General features: G+C 44.2%; 1 protein-coding gene across 8 annotated transcripts in view; it reads left to right on the top strand.

Moving 5' to 3' along the window:
• Nucleotides 1-21102, top strand: part of MGAT4D (MGAT4 family member D) — a 126245-nt gene that overhangs the window by 52391 nt on the left and 52752 nt on the right. For all 8 annotated transcript variants that reach the window (XM_075127697.1, XM_075127694.1, XM_075127695.1 and 5 more), the window contains 3 exons: nt 3192-3332; nt 10049-10182; nt 17719-17765. In XM_075127697.1, coding sequence (XP_074983798.1) covers nt 3192-3332; nt 10049-10182; nt 17719-17765 — 322 coding nt within the window. The remainder of the gene's footprint in view (nt 1-3191; nt 3333-10048; nt 10183-17718; nt 17766-21102) is intronic.

Here is a 21102-nt window from a genome sequence, read left to right as displayed (position 1 = left end):
TGGGGGAGGTTTAGGTTGGATATTAGGAAAAACTTTTTCACTAGGAAGGGTGGTGAAACACTGGAATGCGTTACCTAGGGAGGTGGTGGAATCTTCTTCCTTAGATATTTTTAAGGTCAGGCTTGACAAATCCCTGGCTGGGATATTTAGTTGGGGATTGGTCCTGCTTTGAGCAGGGGGTTTGTCAAGGTTCCTTCCCCACTCTGAACTCTAGGGTACAGATGTGGGGACCTGCATGAAAACCTCCTAAGCTTACTTTTACCAGCTTAGGTTAAAACTTCCCCAAGGTACAAATTAATTTTACCCTTTGCCCTTGGATTTCCACTGCCACCACCAAACTTTATCTGGGTTTACTGGGAAACATGGTTTGGACACATCTTTCCCCGCAAAATCCTCCCAACCCTTGCACCCCACTTCCTGGGGAAGGTTTGGTAAAAATCCTCACCAAATTGCATAGGTGACCACAGACCCAAACCCTTGGATCTTAGAACAATGAAAAAGCATTCAGTTTTCTTAAAGAAGACTTTTAATAGAAGTAAAGGAATCACCTCTGTAAAAATCAGGATGGTAGATACCTTACAGGGTAATTAGATTCAAAACACAGAGAATCCCTCTAGGCAAAACCTTAAGTTACAAAAAAGACACACAAACAGGAATAGTCATTCTATTCAGCACAGTTCTTTTCTCAGCCATTTAAAGAAATCATAATCTAACACATACTTAGCTAGATTACTTACTAAAAGTTCTAGGACTCCATTCCTGTTCTATCCCTGGCAAAAGCAGCATACAGACAGACCCAGACCCTTTGTTTCTGTCCCTCCTCCCAGCTTTTGAAAGTATCTTGTCTCCTCATTGGTCATTTTGGTCAGGTGCCAGCGAGGTTACCTTTAGCTTCTTAACCCTTTACAGGTGAGAGGATTTTTCCTCTGGCCAGGAGGGATTTTAAAGGGGTTTACCCTTCCCTTTATTTTTATGACAGGGTTGGACTAGATGACCTCCTGAGGTCCCTTCCAACCATGATATTCTATGATGCACAAAACTGGAGCCCATAGAAATGTAATATATTTATATCTAGACAGCTAAAGTTAGCAAGTGACAATTTTCAACTTTAATTGATTGTATTTGGTAAATTTGGATTATTTTTATAAATTCACATTTGGATTATTTCAACATTGGTATGTATTTTAATTAAATGTCGCCTCCCTTTTAAAATTCTGAAGACTCAAGAATAAAGTGCTACATATTACTCTTTGCTACTGCAGCTTTTGTTTGCTCAATATGTGTTTAAAAGTCATTGTCCCATTGTCCTTGTAAACAATGGGAGTTCTAACTGTATAAGGACGTCTGATTCAGGCCCTTCATGTGCTCAGTTAAAAACTCCATGTATTGCATTCTAAGAGAGAATGTTCACCATTTGCCTGCTGGGAAACACTGGAAGTTAAGGATTAGGAATTACTGATATTAATGATATTTCTTGTTTATTTACAACTGACAAATTATCCTCTCTAATTGTTTGTTACACCGACTTGTTGGCTCTTCTCTCAAATGAGGCTTAATCCTCCAACTGCTTGTGCATAAGCAGAGCACCTATAGAGCCCCACTGAAATCAGTGGACCTGTGTATGGATGCAGGAGTCTGCCTATGTGCAAGCAGTTGCAGGACTGGGGCATTTAATAGTAAAATCTCTGGGTCAGGGACTCTCTCTTACTATGTTTTTTGTAGGAATCCTAATACAATAGGTCCCAATCTGATTGGGACTTCTGCGTGCTACTGTAACACAAATTAGAGCTGGTCAGAAAATTAATTTTCGATCCTGCAAAAAAGAAAAGATTTTAAAAATATGTTTTGGGTCAGCTAAAACAAAACATTTTGATACATATGAAGAGTTTCAATTTTGACACTTAATTTTTTATATAAAATTAAATTTCAAAATGAGAAATCAAAACTTTTTGTTCCAAAAATATCAAACCAGGACACTTGGACAATTTCAAAACAATTCTTGCAATTTTTTCTAATTTTTTTTTCAAAATCAGTATAATTTTATGAAAAATTTTGGTTTTGTTTAAATGGTATTTTCTGACAGCAAACTGTTCTGAAGAAATGTTTCTGACCAACTGTAATCCAAACTGTCATAAATTATAAAGGGAAGGGTAAACACCTTTAAATCCCTCCTGGCCAGAGGAAAAACCCTTTCACCTGTAAAGGGTTAAGAAGCTAAGATAACCTTGCTGGCACCTGACCAAAATGACCAATGAGGAGACAAGATACTTTCAAAGCTGGGGGAGGATGGGGGACAAAGGGTTCTCTCTCTCTCTGTCTGTCTGTCTGTCTGTGTGTGTGTTGCTTTTGCTGGGACCAGAGCAGGAATGCAGGTCAGAACTCCTTTAAAGGGTTAATAAGCAATCTAGTTAGATATGCGTTAGATTCTGTTTTGTTTAAATGGCTGATAAAATAAGTTGTGCTGAATGGGATGTATATTCCTGTTTTTGTGTCTTTTTGTAACTTAAGGTTTTGCCTAGAGGGATTCTCTATGTTTTGAATCTGACTACCCTGTAAGGTATTTACAATCCTGATTTTACAGAGGTGATTCTTTTACTTTAATTAAAATTATCTTTTAAGAACCTGATTTTTTTTTCATTGTTCTTAAGATCCAAGGGTTTGGGTCTGGGTTCACCTGTACCAATTGGTGAGGATTTTTATCAAGCCTTCCCCAGGAAAGGGGGTATAGTGCTTGGGGGGGATATTTTGGTGGGGTGACGTTTCCAAGTGGGCATTTCCCCTGTTCTTTGTGTAACACTTTGGTGGTGGCAGTGTTTAACCTAAGCTGGTAAGAATAAGCTTAGGGGGTCTTTCATGCAGGTCCCCACATCTGTACCCTAGAGTTCAGAGTGGGGAAGGAACCTTGACACAAACACATCACAATAATAAACTCATTTGGGGCGTGTTCCTGACGTCCATCAGAGACTTTGGGAAAATTGTTTTTGATTGAAGGATCTGCTATTTAACTTCTGCAATCAACAAGAAAGCTAATCATTCACCACCATGAAAAAGAATTGATTTGACCTACAGTAATCTCTGATAAAATGGCTCTGATTTAATAAGCTTGTATTTGTAATATGCTAAACTTTTATTTGAGGGAAAATATTTGTCAGAGTAATGAGCTCAATCCTCTTCTGTTTTTGTTTTTTAAGATGCCATGAAGTGGAAAGTGTTAAATCTCACCAGCAAACTCCCTTTGCGTCTTACAAACATACACTACTACCTACCTCACCTCCAGGAGCATGAAAACAGCCTTTATCCAAATGTTGTCATTGGACAAGGGAGAACTGGAGGTAAGAGCTAAAGTTTAATATTTGGTGGCATTTTTATTTTCACTTGAAGAGACGTACAAGGTTTGTAGTTTCAAAATTTGGCCGGTTAATATATAAATTTTTATCTTTATTATACCTGTTTGAAAATACCACTTAATTCTTTACAGTAGTTCAGTACATGTTTTTTCTGAAAACAAATTCTAACAGCCTAGCAACTAACCGTACAGTCATTGTCCCCCCCCCGTCTCCTCCTGCAAAAAACCCATAAAACGAAACATGAAGAAAAAAGTTCATTATCTTTTCTTAGGGAATTTCAGTAATTTTAGTTCATACCTGACATCTACAATTTGTCAGCAGAGATTGTTTTTAGTTATGTATTATTTGAAGCTGCATGATCACATTGTCCAGAGTGGGTATGGTGATAAAAGTAATGAAGGCTTAATTTATGTCAGTAACTATACAAACTTTTAAACTGAAAATTTTTTGTGAGAAGAACAAACATACATTTTTATTACTAGGCTAGGAAGGTTATTCTCTTAGAATATTAATGCTTATATAATAAAAATCCTATGGGACTCATTATTCTGTAGTACCCTTCTTAGAGGAAGCAGGACAACAGCTTGCTTTTCTTAAAACTTTGAACTAAAAGTGTAACTTTTGCTTCCCATTTCCTGCCACTCCTCCATCAACTTTTCCCATATCCCTCCTGACTGTGGTATCTGGGTGGCACACATAAGAGGTTGCCTTGGCTGAGTGGTCTAGGAATAGTACTATTTTCTCCTTCACCAGATGTCAGGAGGTTGTCTTCCCTTCCAGATGTACCTCAGTGATCTTACCTCTTTACAATCTATTATGCAAATGGTTTAATTCAAACAAACACAAGATCTATTAAAAACAGAGAAAAAAGTCAGATCCACACCAGCTCTGGGCCAGGACTCCAAGGGTGAGGCCCTTCTGCTACCTTGGACAGACCACCTCAGGTATGCCTTTCCTCCCATCCCACTGATACCAGAAGTTCTAAGAAATATTTGCCATGACAAAGCTTGGGTCACTCTTATTGTGCAGAACTGGCCCAGACACTTTTGGTTTTCAGACCTTCAGAAGATCTCAACCCACCTCTGTCAATCTGCCCTGGAGGAAAATTCCTTCCCGACCCAAAATATGGCGATCAGCTAAACCCTGGGCATGTGGGCAAGACTCACCAGTCAGACACCCAGGAAAGAATTCTCTGGAGTAACTCAGATCCCACCCCATCTAACATCCCATCACAGGCCATTGGCATATCTACCTCTAATAGTTGAAGATCAATTAATTGCCAAAATTAGGCTATCCCATCATATCATCCCTTCCATAAATTTATCAAGCTTAGTCTTGAAGCCAGATATCTTTTGTCCCCACTGCTTCCCTTGGAAGGCTGTTCCAGAACTTCACTCCTCTGATGGTTAGAAACCTTCATCTAATTCCTGATGGCCAGTTTATATCCATTTGTTCTTGTGTCCACACTGGTACTGAGCTTAAATAATTCTTCTCCCTCCATGGTATTTATCCCTCTGATATATTTATAGAGAGCAATCATATCTCCTCTCAGCCTTCTTTTGTTAGGCTAAACAAGCCAAGCTCTTTGAGTCTCCTTTCATAAGGCAGGTTTTCCATTCCTCGGATCATCCTAGTAGCCCTTCTCTGTACCTGTTCCAGTTTGAATTCATCTTTCTTAAATGTGGGAGACCGGAACCACACAATAGTCCAGATGAAGTCTCACCAGGACCTTGTATAACAGTACTAACACCTCCTTATCTCTACTGGAAATACCTCGCCTAATGCATCCCAAGACTGCATTAGCTTTTTTCATGGTCATATCACATTGGCAGCAAATAGTCATCCTGTGATCAACCAATACTCCGAGGTCCTCCTCCTCCTCTGTTACTTCCAAGTGATGCGTCTCCAGTTTATAACAAAAATTCTTGTTATTAATCCCTAAATGCATGACCTTGCACTTTTCACTATTAAATTTCATCCTATTACTATTACTCCAGTTTACAAGGTCATCCAGATCTTCCTGTATGATATCCCGGTCCTTCTCTGTATTGGCAATACCTCCCAGCTTTGTGTCAGCCCCAAACTGTATTAGCACATTCCTGCTTTTTGTGCCCAGATGAGTAATAAAAAGATTAAATAAGATTGGTCCCAAAACCGATCCCTGAGGAACTCCACTAGTTACCGCCTTCCAGCCTGACAATTCACCTTTCAGTGTGACCCGTTGCAGTCTCCCCTTCAACCAGTTTCTTATCCACCTTTCAATTTTCATATTGATCCCCATCTTTTCCAATTTAGCTAATAATTCCCCAGGTGGACCTGTATCAAATTCCTTAATGAAATCGAGGTAAATTAGATCCACTGCATTTCCTTTGTCTAAAAAATCTGTTACCTTCTCAAAGAAGGAGATCAGGTTGGTTTGACACGATCTACCTTTTGTAAAACTATGTTGTATTTTGTCCCAATTACCATTGACCTCAATGTCCTTAACTACTTTCTCCTTCAAAATTTTTTCCAAGACCTTGCATACTACAGATGTCAAACTAACAGGCCTGTAGTTACCTGGATCACATTTTTTTCCTTTCTTAAAAATAGGAACTATGTTAGCAATTCTCCAGTCATACGGTACAACCCCTGAGTTTACAGATTCATTAAAAATTTTTGCTAATGGGCTTGCAATTTCATGTGCCAGTTCCTTGAATATTCTTGGATGAAGATTATCTGGGCCCCCCGATTTAGTCCCATTAAGCTGTTCAAGTTTTTGGCTTCTACCTCGGATGTGGTAATATCTACCTCCATATCCTCATTCCCATTTGTCGTCCTACCATTATCCCTAAGCCCCTCATTAGCCTCATTAAAGACTGAGGCAAAGTATTTGTTTAGATATTGGGGCCATGCCTAGATTATCCTTGACCTCCTCTCCATCCTCAGTGTTTAGCGGTCCCAATTCTTCTTTCTTTGTTTTCTTCTTATTTATATGGCTATAGAACCTTTTACTATTGGTTTTAATTCCCTTTGCAAGGTCCAACTCTACATGGCTTTTGGCCTTTCTCACTTTATCTCTACATGTTCTGACCTCAGTCAGGTAGCTTTCCTTGCTATTCCCTCCCATCTTCCACTCTCCTTTTTCTTAATCACCTCTCTGAGATGCTTGTTCATCCAGCTTGGTCTACAACTCCTGCCTATGAATTTTTCCCCTTTCTTGGGATGCAGGCTTCTGATAGTTTCTGCAACTTTGACTTGAAGTAATTCCAGGCTTCCTCCACCTTTAGATCCACACGTTCTTCAGTCCAATCCAGTTCCCTAACTAATTTCCTTAATTTTTTAAAGTTAGCTCTTTTGAAATCAAAAAGCCTAGTCACAGATCTATTTTTGTTTATCCTTCCATTTAGTTTGAACTGAATTAGCTCATGATCGCTTGAACCAAGGTTGTCCCCTACAACCATTTCTTCTATGAGGTCCTCACTACTCACCAAAACCAAATCTAAAATGGCATCAGATTTAGAGCATTCATTTTTAAAGGCCTGAACATCAATCGGTTCTCAATCAAATCAGAAGGGCTTCCACCAGAAAATGCTTTCTGGCAAAATGGAGACATTTCTCCACAAGGTCACAACAGAACCAATTATCCCCACAATCTGTGGGAACTCTTATTATTTTAGATTACCTACTCACTGTCAAGATGTTGGGTCTTTCCATTAGCTCACTGTGGGTACACCTTGCAGCAGTCAGCAACTTCCATTCTTCAGTTGAGGACTATGCTCTTTTTACTCATCCGACAACAACCAGATTCCTGAAGGGCCTCATTAGAACTTTCCATTTGATGGTGAAACCAACACCACAATTGGTGTTAATTGGAACTTAATCTTGTTCTTTCAATACTTACCAGACCTCCCTTTGAATCACTAGCCACTTGCTCCATGTCCTACACCTTCATGAAAAGTCACTTTCTTAATTGCCATCACATCAGCCAGAAGAGTGAGTGAACTGGGAGTGCTTATGGCAGATCTGCCACATACCACATTTCATAAGAAGAAGGTTTCCCTTTGCCTCCATCCAAAATTCATCCCTAAATTAATTCCTGAGTTTCTTATGAATCAATCTATTCACTTACCAGTATTCTTTCCAAAACCTCATGCTTCCGATGAGAAGAAAAGACTTATCTCTTTACATCTGAGGGTCTTTGGCATTCTTTCTGCAGACGACAAAACCAATCAGGAAAATGCCTAGATTATTTGTTGCTTTAGTAGAGTGATCTAAAGGACAAGCATTATCTTCTCAGAAACACTCTAAGTGGACCTCTGTCTGCATCATTCTTTATCAACTGGTGCATATTTCTCCTGTGGATGAGGGGAGAACCCATTCCGCTAAAGCACAAGCAACTTCTACAGCATCTCTTTGAGAGATACCTATACTGGACATCTGTAGGGTGGCTATCTGCAGCTCTAGCCATAGTTTCATGAAACATTACACATTAGTCCAGGCCTCTTCTTGCACAAGCAGTTGTGGGGACAGCAGTATTACAGACTGCTATACCAGCTGCATCCTCACACCTCCCTCATGGTTGACTGTCACTCATATGCTGAAGTATTACTGTGGCTCTTTGGCAATGTACGTTGGTGAATTCTGGCTCCTTCTCCGGCTCAGGTTGGCCACTCCTGATTTAAGCGGTAGTGTAGACAAGCTCTTAATCACTTAAAATCGATCTTTCTGTAGTTAATAAATCTGCTTTATGTTTTACCTAAAACAGTGTGTTTTGGCTGAAGTGCTTGGGAAATCTCAGCTCAGTTTACAAAGGCTAGTGTGTGTCCTCTCCACACTGAGGGAGGGGTGGACTGGGTAATGAACTTACACTGGTCAGGCTTCTAACAGGGCAAGACCATACAGTTCTGGGGTGCAAGGCTTGGGAGCTGGAGGGAATTGGCTGAAGCCTCTCTCTTCTTGGTTCATGAGTGGCTGGGAGACGCATTCATGTAACACAGTTGGGTGTGTCCCTGCCTATGGATGTCTGTGTATGTGCAGTACCTGCCAGAGGTTTGTAGCTTGCCAACAGCATCACAGCGTGAGAGGGAGCCCAGGTTGGTGGGACAGAGTGCTCAGTAGTTCCACAGTCCAAGCTGCACCCCTGGAACGCCGTCACAAGCATCAACAGCCCTATGAAACTGCAGAGCCAAATGCATCGCACCCCCCTGACTCCATATGCACGTGCCTGATCCTGTTTGTTACATTGTTGTAATGCAGGGACAGGCAAAGTTTTTGGCCTGAGGGCTGCATTGGGTTTCAGAAATTGTATGGAGGGTGGTTATGGGAGGCTGTGCCTTCCCAAACAGCCAGGAGTGGCCCGGCCCCCACCCCCTATCCGACCCCCCTGCTTCTTGCCCCCTGACACCCCCCGCCCCAGGACTCCTGCCCCATCCACCCTCCCTGCTCTCTGTCCCCTGACCACCTCTAACTGGCCCCTACCGCCCCCATCCAAACCACCCTCTTCTTCCTGATTACCCCCCCCCGGGACTCCTGCCCCATCCAACCACCCGTTCTCCCTGTCCCCTGACTGCCCCGGAACCCACAACCCTGACTGCCCCCCGCCACCCCATCCAACCCCCCCTCTCCTTCCTGACCGCCCCCTGCACCTCTCCCTCATTCAACCCCCCTGTTTCCCACCCTCTGACCGCCCCAACCCTTATCCATCCCCCCAGTCCCTGACCACCCCCCAAACTCCACTGCCCTCTATCCAACCCCGCTCCCTGCCCCCTTACTACGCTGCCTGGAGCATTGGTAGTTGGCAGGACAGGCAGCCGCGCCGCCCAGCTGGAGCCAGCCACGCAGCTCAGAGCACCGGGTCAGGCTGGGATCTGCAGCTGCCCTGCCCCAGGAGCTCACAGCCCTGCTGCCCAGAACATTGCGCCGGCGGTGCAATGAGCTGAGACTGTGAGGGAAGGGGGACAGCAAGGGAGAGGCCGGGGCGAGCCTCCAGGGCCAGGAGCTCAGGGGCTGGGCAGAATGGTCCTGAAGGCCGTAGTTTGCACACCTCTGTTGTAATGACTTATGATTGCAGTGTTTAGCAGTTTGTCTTCCGTTCTGTTTGACAGCAGTTCTAAAATGGCTCTGTCAAATTTAAAGGGTGCCAGGACTGGAATCATGGGGATTTGTTAGTTTGAGCCCCCCAATTACAGAAATTTCTGTACTTTCTCGTAGTCATCCCAGAATGCACCAAAAGAAAAATCACAGATCAGAGTGCTGAGCAATTCATTCAAACAAACTTGGAGCTGTGTGGATGCAATGATTATAAAGGAAAGTACCTTAAGCCAACAAAACAAAATGGTGTATACACACTTTGGTTGGATATATTTAATTGTTGCACTCAGAGTGCACAAAGTAGATCAATGTAAGATCCCCGTGTAAACACGGTCAGAGTCCTCAAAACTGCTTAACAGCTATGTAATGTAGACCCAGTGCCTATAGCGTACAAATGAAAATGTCTGCAACCTAATTTATGGTCATGACACACAGTATATCCCATGCCATATGGCAGTTCATACCCTGTCAAAACTCTGCAGAAACATTAACTTGTTGATCAGTCTATTGAAGTTCCTATTTATGATGGTCCCTTTTCTGTGTGTTATTTTTATCATATAAAATTGCAAAAACTCACTAAATAGCTTCTATTTGACTTGAGATGAAATTATTTTAATTTCTGTTTGCAGTCTCCCTGGTGATGGGTATTCCTACTGTGAAAAGGGGAAAACAAAGTTATCTGCTGGGCACGTTGAACTCTCTCTTCTATGAGATGTCTGCAGAGCAGAAGAATGATTGCGTAGTGGTTATCTTTGTAGCAGAGGTAAGTTAGTATGAATAGGTGTATTTATGTTAATAAAGAGACAATATAGGAATCTATGTGTGAGTACAGTAGTGTATGAAGCACTTCCATTTACTGATCATCATTGCTTTTGGAAGGATTTCTCCATGCAGTTGAAATATGGGAAAATATCCCTACTTTTCCATAAAGGACCGATAACATGGTCAAGAATTTGCATGGAATCCTATTTAATTAAATGCTAGAAGCTGACATACTGTATTCCTTTGTAATGATGTTGGCAGTCATAAAATTCCCAAACTTTGTGCCTATTAGGACTTGTGTAGTGGTCAGTGCCTTGGTCTTGTCTGGAAAAGAACTGTGAAAAAAAGATTATACAGGTAACAACTGTCACATTATATTCACAGGCACCCTTGCTCTGCTTGCAGTCACATCTCCTTTAAATAAAATCATGTGGATTCATTTTTGTCTCTTAACACAAAGTATTCTATTCTCACAATGAAAGGAGTTGAAAACTGTCATCCACAAAAGTCAATAGAATCTGACAAAAGATGAGCTTATTACCTTAATTTGAAAGAAATAGAGGTATTTGTCAGCTATTTAGGATTATGAGTATTTTACAAGATGCTCTGACGCTCTAGCAGATTGCATGTGAAGTGACAGTTTTTCAGAGAAAAATAAATACTGTGGTTATAAAATCTACAAAACATAATAGCTCTTGTTTGAAAATGATGTGCATAAATTAGGTTGTTTCAGGTAACTGGGAATTTTCCTCTCCCTGAATCTCTTGTTCTTATGGTGAAAGAACTATAGCTATGAAATACACCTAATAAAAGTGCATTATTTAGCAACTCTTTGCAGACAGATGGTGGTGGTTGGGGACCCACATCCGCTCTCACAATCTAGCTGTCTTTATGCATTCTTTAACGGCTAGTTTCCACTTATTTATTAAATGTAAAATAAAGTGTACTAATTTAGTTAACCACATTTATAACTGTTCAAACTATAAATAATACCTAGATCACACTTCACCTTATCAGCTTAAATAGGATCCTGGTGTCTCTTTCTGGTCCAGATCACTATGATAGTTTAATTTTTAAAATTAAATTGTAAATTTAGCTAGACTAGAAAATAAGCCAGTAAATTTAGACTGTTTTACAGTGGGATAAGTCCTGGTAGAGGGCCTTGCCCTGCAAGGGGTCTAGGTTACAGTGGCATAAAGAAGCTACTTATGAGGGGTAGGCAATAATATGCCACCCCTGAGGTAAAAGTGAGTAATACTTGCTGTAAAGGAGAGGAGGCCAGGACAACTGGGGAATATACCAATTCAGTTACTCCATTGTGACTCCTGCTGGTGGAGCTCCGATGGCTCTTCAGTGGGAATTAAAGTTGCCTCTTTGGTGGACCCCGATGAAGGGCAGAAGTAGAAATACTAGGTTCACACTAGAGTTAGCCTTGACTAACTGACACAGTATTAATTAAGACAATCCCTCCATACACTGAGTGATAAATTACATTTAACACCATGTTATTTAAGAGGTGTGCAATTATGTGCTGCACCTCCAAGAGGTGCAGCACACACAGATACAGCCCAGAGGGTGGGAGGCTAAGGGTATGTCTACACTACGAAATTAGGTCGAATTTATAGAAGTTGGTTTTTTAGAAATCGGTTTTATATATTTGAGTGTGTGCGTCCCCACAGAAAATGCTCTAAGTGCATTAAGTGCATTAACTCAGCGGAGTGCTTCCACAGTACCGAGGCAAGTGTCGACTTCCGGAGTGTTGCACTGTGGGTGGCTATCCCACAATTCCCGCAGTCTCCGCTGCCCATTGGAATTCTGGGTTGAGATCCCAATGCCTGATGGGGCTAAAACATTGTCGCGGGTGGTTCTGGGTACATATCGTCAGGCCCCAGTTCCTTCCCTCCCTCCCTCCCTCCCTCCGTGAAAGCAAGGGCAGACAATCATTTCGCGCCTTTTTTCCTGAGTTACCTGTGCAGACGCCATACCACGGCAAGCATGGAGCCCGCTCAGGTAACCATCACCGTATGTCTCCTGGGTGCTGGCAGACGTGGTACTGCATTGCTACACAGCAGCATCAACCCATTGCCTTGTGGCAGCAGACGGTACAGTACGACTGGTAGCCGTCATCATCATGTCCGAGGTGCTCCTGGCCACATCGGCCAGGAGCGCCTGGGCAGACATGTGCGCAGGGATTAAATTTGGAGTGACTTGACCAGGTCATTCTCTTTAGTCCTGCAGTCAGTCCTATTGAACCATCTTATGGTGAGCAGGCAGGCGATATGGATTGCTAGCAGTCCTACTGTACCATCTTCTGCCAGGCAGGCAAGAGAAGAGGATAGCTAGCAGTCCTACTGCACCGTCTTCTGCCAGCCAAAGATGTAAAAGATAGATGGAGTGGATCAAAACAAGAAATAGACCAGATTTGTTTTGTACTCATTTGCTTCCCCCCCTTCCCCGTCTAGGGGACTCATTCCTCTAGGTCACAGTGCAGTCACTCACAGAGAAGGTGCAGCGAGGTAAATCTAGCCATGTATCAATCAGAGGCCAGACCAACCTGCTTGTTCCAATAAGAACAATTACTTAGGTGCACCATTTCTTATTGGAACCCTCCGTGAAGTCCTGCCTGAAATACTCATTGATGTAAAGCCACCCCCTTTCTTGATTTTAATTCCCTGTAAGCCAACCCTGTAAGCCATGTTGTCAATCACCCCTCCGTCAGAGCAACGGCAGACAATCGTTCCGCGCCTTTTTTCTGTGCAGATGCCATACCAAGGCAAGCATGGAGGCCGCTCAGCTCACTTTGGCAATTAGGGGCACATTAAACACCACACACATAATCCAGCAGTATATGCAGCACCAGAACCTGGCAGAGCGATACCGGGCGAGGAGGCAACGTCAGCGCAGTCACATGAGTGATCAGGACATGGACACAGATTTCTCTGAAAGCATTGGCCCTGCCAATGCATGCATCATGGTGCTAATGGGGCAGGTTCATGCTGTGGAATGCCGATTCTGGGCTCGGGAAACAAGCACAGACTGGCGGGACCGCATAGTGTTGCAGGTCTGGGACAATTCCCAGTGGCTGCAAAACTTTCGCATGCGTAAGGGAACTTTCATGGAACTTTGTGACTTGCTTTCCCCTGCCCTGAAGCGCATGAATACCAAGATGAGAGCAGCCCTCACAGTTGAGAAGCGAGTGGCAATAGCCCTGTGGAAGCTTGCAATGCCAGACAGCTACCGGTCAGTTGGGAATCAATTTGGAGTGGGCAAATCTACTGTTGGGGCTGCTGTGATGCAAGTAGCCCACGCAATCAAAGATCTGCTGATATCAAGGGTAGTGACCCTGGGAAATGTGCAGGTCATAGTGGATGGCTTTGCTGCAATGGGATTCCCTAACTGTGGTGGGGCCATAGACGGAACCCATATCCCTACCTTGGCACCGGAGCACCAAGCCGGCGAGTACATAAACCGCAAGTGGTACTTTTCAATAGTGCTGCAAGCTCTGGTGGATCACAAGGGATGTTTCACCAACATCAACATGGGATGGCCGGGAAAGGTACATGACGCTCGCATCTTCAGGAACTCTGGTCTGTTTCAAAAGTTGCAGGAAGGAACTTTATTCCCAGCCCAGAAAATAACCGTTGGGGATGTTGAAATGCCTACAGTGATCCTTGGGGACCCAGCCTACCCCTTAATGCCATGGCTCATGAAGCCATACACAGGCAGCCTGGACAGTAGTCAGGAGCTGTTCAACTACAGGCTGAGCAAGTGCAGAATGGTGGTAGAATGTGCATTTGGAATTTAAAGGCGCGCTGGCGAAGTTTACTGACTCGCTTAGACCTCAGCGAAACCAATATTTCCACTGTTATTACTGCTTGCTGTGTGCTCCACAATATCTGTGAGAATAAGGGGGAGACGTTTATGGCGGGGTGGGAGCTTGAGGCAAATCGCCTGGCTGCTGGTTACGCGCAGCCAGACACCAGGGCGGTTAGAAGAGCACAGGAGGGCACGGTACGCATCAGAGAAGCTTTGAAAACCAGTTTCATGACTGGCCAGGCTACGGTGTGAAAGTTCTGTTTGTTTCTCCTTGATGAAACCCCCCGCCCCTTGGTTCACTCTACTTCCCTGTAAGCTAACCACCCTCCCCTTCTCCCTTCGATCACCGCTTGCAGAGGCAATAAAGTCATTGTTGCTTCACATTCATGCATCATTTGTTCATTCATCACACAAATTGGGGGATGACTACCAAGGTAGTCCAGGAGGGGTGGTGGAGGAGGGAAGGAAAATGCCACACAGCACTTTAAAAGTTTACAACTTTAAAATTTATTGAATGCCAGCCTTCTGTTTTTTGGGCAATCCTCTGTGGTGGAGTGGCTGGTTGGCTGGAGGACCCCCACCGCATTCTTGGGTGTCTGGGTGTGGAGGCTATGGAACCTGGGGAGGAGGGCGGTTGGTTACACAGGGGCTGTAATGGCAGTCTGTGCTCCATCTGCCTTTGCTGCAGCTGAACCATACACTGGAGCATACTGGTTTGATCCTCCAGCAGCCTCAGCATTGAATCCTGCCTCCTCTCATCACACTGCTGCCACATTTGAGCTTCAGCCCTCTCTTCAGCCCGCCACCTCTCTTCCCGGTCATTTTGTGCTTTCCTGCACTCTGACATTATTTGCCTCCATGCATTCGTCTGTGCTCTGTCAGTGTGGGAGGACAGCATGAGCTCAGAGAACATTTCATCACGAGTGCGTTTTTTTTTCTTTCTAATCTTCACTAGCCTCTGGGAAGGAGAAGATCCTGTAATCATTGAAACACATGCAGCTGGTGGAGAAAAAAAAAGGGACAGCGGTATTTAAAAAGACACATTTTATAAAACAGTGGCTACACTCTTTCAGGGTAAACCTTGCTGTTAACATTACATACATAGCACATGTGCTTTTGTTACAAGGTCGCATTTTGTCTCCCCCCACCGCCTGGCTATCCCCTCAACCTTCTCCCCTCCCTGTGGCTAACAGCGGAGAACATTTCTGTTCAGCCACAGGGAAACAGCCCAGCAGGAACGGGCTCCTCTGAGTGTCCCCTGAAGAAAAGCACTCTATTTCAACCAGGTGACCATGAATGATATCTCACTCTCCTGAAGATAACACAGAGAGATAAAGAACGGATGTTGTTTGAACGCCAGCAAACATACACTGCAATGCTTTGTTGTACAGTGATTCCCGAGTACGTGTTACTGGCCTGGAGTGGTAAAGTGTCCTACCATGGAGGATGCAATAAGGCTGCCCTCCCCAGAAACCTTTTGCAACGGCTTTGGGAGTACATCCAGAAGAGCCGCGAATGCCAGAGCAAATTAATCCTTTCACATGCTTGCTTTTAAACCATGTATAGTATTTTAAAAGGTACACTCACCGGAGGTACCGTCTCCACCTGCCGAGTCCAGGAGGCAGCCTTGGGTGGGTTCGGGGGGTACTGGCTCCAGGTCCAGGGTGAGAAACAGTTCCTGGCTGTTTGGAAAACCGGTTTCTCCGCTTGCTTGCTGTGAGCTATCTACAATCTCATCATCATCATCATCTTCTTCGTCCCCAAAACCTGCTTCCTGCTGCCTCCATATCCATTGAAGGTGTCAAACAACACGGCTGGGGTAGCGGTGGCTGAACCCCCTAAAATGGCATGCAGCTCATCATAGAAGCGGCATATTTGGAGCTCTGACCCGGAGCGGCCGTTCGCCTCTCTGGTTTTCTGGAAGGCTTGCCTCAGCTCCTTAAGTTTCATGCGGCACTGCTTCGGGTCCCTGTTATGGCCTCTGTCCTTCATGCCCTGGGAGATTTTGACAAAGGTTTTGGCATTTCGAAAACTGGAACGGAGTTCTGATAGCACGGATTCCTCTCCCCATACAGCGATCAGATCCTGTACCTCCCGTTCAGTCCATGCTGGAGCTCTTTTGCGATTCTGGGACTCCATCATGGTCACCTCTGCTGATGAGCTCTGCATGGTCACCTGCAGCTTGCCACGCTGGCCAAACAGGAAATGAGATTCAAAAGTTCGCAGTTCTTTTCCTGTCTACCTGGTCAGTGCATCTGAGTTGAGAGTGCTGTCCAGAGCGGTCACAATGGAGCACTCTGGGAGAGCTCCCGGAGGCCAATACCGTCAAATTGTGTCCACAGTACCCGAAATTCGACCTGGCAAGGCCGATTTAAGCACTAATCCACTTGTCAGGGGTGGAGTAAGGAAATCGATTTTAAGAGCCCTTTAAGTCGAAATAAAGGGCTTCATCGTGTGGACGGGTGCAGGTTTACATAGATTTAACGCTGCTAAATTCGACCTAAAGTTCTAGTGTAGACCAGGGCTAAGATTGCTTTAAGTTCTGCCCCTCCCCCAGCATGCTTCCAGTGAAGGAGCTTGAGAGGGTCCTATGTAAGGCTGTTACAGCAGCTTTGCATAGTGCCTGTAGCAAAGGAATTGCCCACCAGCCAGCTAAAGATTTTTTCTTGTCTCTTTATGCTGCTGTAGCAGTGTAAAAGGGCCAGGCCAGAGTAGTGTAGGGTAGGAAGGGTGGAGTCTCTCCCCAGGAATCCTCAGGGTCACTTTCTAATTTGGTGTAATTTCCCAATTTAAACGGAGTGAAGTGGCTTTGGGCACAGTAGCTTTATTAGTCGTTGAAGCTTCTGGGGATCTGGTTCACAAATGCTTGCATCATGGGTAACTCTAAGTAGTATCATGTCTGTAAGTGGGTAACACGGTTGTTGAAGTAGCTTTCTCTTGTCAACCCTCAACAGCTATGTATTCTTGACTTATTGCTGTTTTAATGTATATCTTGTGATGAAGCTTGGCTATAACTTTTTTAAATAACCAATCCTAAACTGACAGAATGACCCCTACATCTCCAAAGGGACAACACCTTTAAGCAGTGTTAGATTTTCATTTAGTTAAAGCCTGAATTTTCCATACTAAAACTGCTAGTTGTATGGGGCAGCAATAATGAGCAAAAACTGACATTCTAATTTCCAGGCTAAATGCCACCAGTTAGTTAAATGAGGAGCAATCTCCTGTTTAAAACTTTGGATATGGATAGCCCTAGGCAAGGAAAGTTTGCACAGGTGAGTTTTCTCACCAACAACCGGATCAGGTTAATAAAAGTTAGTGATTATTTTGATGATTAATCCAAATGACCTCTTTACTGAGAACAGGATCAGAGGGGCATACTAAATTTAGTCCTCACAACTAGAGGCTGTAGACAGATTGCCACAAATCTGTGATCTCTCTCTTACTAAAGTGATGAGAACCTGTATATAGTTCACACACAAGTAATTTACACACAAATGAAGCATCTATGATTTATAATATAAATTCAGATGCCTGGGTAACACAACAATATTTAGTTGTAGGAACACTGATATAATTACTCTTGCCTAGAATTAAAAAATTAGGCAATGAAGTGTTTTCTATGTATACTTATATCAGTTAGACTGGAAGTTAATGAAAATATTAAATTGGGTAAAAAGAAGGAGTGTGTTAGATACTTTTTTGTTCTTTACTTCTCTAGGTGAATGCAGAGTATGTTAACAGTATTGCAGAAAGTGTTAGAACCAGGTAAGTCCTCCCTCAGGACCTATTGTATGGCTAATGGCTAATCAGTTTTACCTGAAAAGTTGCAGCGTTTCAACAATGAACTACAAAATTAAAACTTGCTGAAATGGTGCCATTACTCACATTTCATAATTCAATGCTTTTAGGTTGCATTCTAACCTTTGAAACATACGTTAATTTTCTTCAATGTGAGCCTGCTTTCCAAGGAATTAATAGTGCAATCCAAAGCACCTTTGTATTCATACACTGTCCCCATTGACCTCAGTCCCCTAAAATCTATAGCTATCTGTGCTGAGATCTGTGACATTTTCTAGGTGTCTTTGTTTGATAGTTTGGGTAGCAGTTCTTCTTTTTTTAAGGGCCACAGATTTTGGATAGCAATCTACTTCAATGAAATGCACTAATTCAGTTATCTATATTGCGATTCAGTATGAAGTAATTTTGAAAAGACTTTGAAAGACTGAATTCAAGTGTGATTGTTATGAAGAAATAAGCTCAAGCTGAGATTTCACTGTAATTTTGCTTGCTCTTATCCTACTCTCTGGTAAATGTTTAGTAACACTTGAAAAACTGAAAGTCTTCGCTTGAAAGGGACAAGTGCTTGAATTGCCCATTTAAATGGAATATTGACTGCAGCTACGTTAGCTGATTGTGAAAAACATTGCATTGTTGATGCTCTGTTTTAAATATCAACCTTTACTCACTAAAGAAGAACAATTAAATGCAAGGAGGATACAGAGTGGAAAGGCAGTTGAATGACAAAGAATATAATCGATAATAACTACATCCGGAAACTGGAACTGAATGACAGGATGGATCTGTAATGCATTGTGCCACCTGATGTACTGGGATACCACTGAGCCCGCCTGTTCCACCAGCATGGGCCCCCTTTACTCTGTCTTGCTGAGGCAGGCTCTTAAACCTGCTCTAGAACACACAAAGACAGGGCCACACCCAGCTGCAGAAAGACACAGACATTGAGATCAGCTCTGGGAAGACTCAGTTTAAGGGACTTGCCCCAGCACTCAGGTGCTCACTTCCCTTGGAGTGCAGACCCAAAGGTATATTGACTTGTGCTGTATAGGAAGATCTGCACTGCGCAAGCTCATAAAAATTCACCCTCTCCCTCAATGTGATGAGAGATATGCACTACTTCTTTCCCCCTGGCCCCGTTAGAAATTGCACAAACTGGATTTAATAATAAGCAAAACAGATTTATTAACTATAAAAGGCAGATTTTCAGTGATTATAAGGGATAGCAAACAGAACAAAGCGGATTACTGAGCAAATAAAACAAACCACGCATACTAAGCTTAAGATCTTAAAGAGACTGGTTTCAAGAAGCGATTTCTCACCCTCAATGTTATTTTAGGTAAGTTGCAGAGTTTCAGTAGCAGGGGTTGGGGGTGGGAGGGGTTTCGGGGTGCCGGATTCAGGTGGCGCCCACCTTGGGCAGCTCCCCGGAAGCAGCAACATGTCCCTGCTGCTCCTAGATGGCGGCACAGCCAGGCGGCTCTGCACGCTGCCTCCTCCCACAGGCGCTGCCCCGTAGCTCCCTTTGGCTGCGGTTCCCAGCAGTGGGGGCTGCGGAGTCAGCACTTGGGTCGAGGGCAGATCACGGAGCCCCCATGGCCATTCCTCCACTTAGGAGCAGCAGGGAGCCACGCGGAGCCAGGTAGGGAGTCTGCTGGCCCTGTGCCAACCGGACTTTTAATGGCCCAGTGTGTGGTGCTGTCCAGAGCCGCCAGGGTCCCTTTTCGACCGGGCATTCTGGTCGAAAACCAGACACCTAGCAACCCCACTGAATATCAGAAATACTGGTTTATAGAGCTTTCTGATTGATAAAGTGCTGAATAACACAGCTTTTACTGTACTTAGGTTCCCATTTTTGGTCTCATTTGATCGCTTTTTATCTTTCAATACTGGGAACAGTACTGGAATGATGCTGTGTTTGCCAGGGTTTAAGTCCTGCCGGGCCTTGCAAAACCCATGCCAGTCTGTGACCCACACCCGGCCTGCTTGAAATGTTTGGGGGAATCCCATGCTAGTGACAAATGTCATATTTGCAAAGGATTCAAATGCTGTTCAAAAAAAGATAAGGCAGTGAGGCTAAGTGCTCGCTTATGGAGGCAGCACTTTGACCCCCATCAGAGTCTTCACACATGGCAAGCACCCAAGTTCATCAATTATGGTATGGAGCATTCCACTGGAGATGTCTGCGGCTCCTCAGGACTGTTCTCCAGGTGTGAAGAAAAGGCTTAGGCCTTCCTCAGGTGTGGTTCCTTAGCTTGGTTGCATCAGTTAGAGGTAGAAACCTGAAAAAACATTCAGAAGAGACACTCCTCTCCTCCCAAGAGGGGATTGCCACCTCTGGAGTTTGTGCTAGGTCTGTCAAGGCCATCTCCTGAAAGACATTAATGGAGCCAAAAGACAGCGCTGATCCCAACAACCCTGGAGAGGTTACCAGAGTATGCAGCCACAAGAGACTTGTTTAGCCTCTCAGTACTTGTATCACTGGCAGGGGAAGGTCCACAGCCAACATGGATGCCCATGGTTCATGCCTGTCCAGATCGAGATCCGATGGTGCCACTACCCAAACCTCCACAAAAGCCTGTGTAGTCACCTCCCATGATTTCCCCAGTACCGCCATCCCTGGGATGAGGCTATTTCTCACAAGTCCCATCTGGATTTGCATCTTCACCATCAAAAGCATCTGACTCTTCTTCCCCAACTCAGAGGTGAGGTCCTCTATTTCCCACCCAGGATGGAGAACATGCCCTCCATCAGAGTCATTGGGACCCTGCGCCATGCAGCAGCCCCAGCATTGGTGTCCTCCTAAGGGTCAATGGCCTGGGCAAGGATAGGTCCTGGGCCTACATAAGTGGCCATTATGGGCACTGTGTGGTCTTGCCCCCATTCCCCAGCTGGGCTAGGACCTCCCCTCAATCATCTTGCTTGCTGTCATGGAGAGTGCACTGGAGGCACTGGTACTGAGAGCATCATTCCCTGGCCAAAAGCCACTCAGGCACCCTCCCTGCTACAAGCCACAGACCAACCACCATCTCAGATGTTTGTTGCATCTTCATCCTCATCACCAGATGAGGCTGTGGAGCTGTCAAGTGATTCACAGCTGCCAAAGGACCACAGAGCTTATCAAGATAGTTTAAAAAGAGTGGCCTCTGTACTTGACATTCAGGCAGAAAAGGTTCATGAAAGCTTTCATATGTTGGTGGACATCCTAGTATCGGCGGCCCCAGTCAAGGTGGTGCTACCAATTAATGAAGCCTCTTGGAGCCAGTCACGGCCCTTTGGCAGGCACCCTCCTCCTTGCCCCAGACAG

The sequence above is a fragment of the Caretta caretta genome, chromosome 4 (assembly GCF_965140235.1).
Source record: "Caretta caretta isolate rCarCar2 chromosome 4, rCarCar1.hap1, whole genome shotgun sequence".
Taxonomy (NCBI): domain Eukaryota; kingdom Metazoa; phylum Chordata; order Testudines; family Cheloniidae; genus Caretta; species Caretta caretta.
This window is presented reverse-complemented; position numbering and strand designations above follow the sequence as displayed.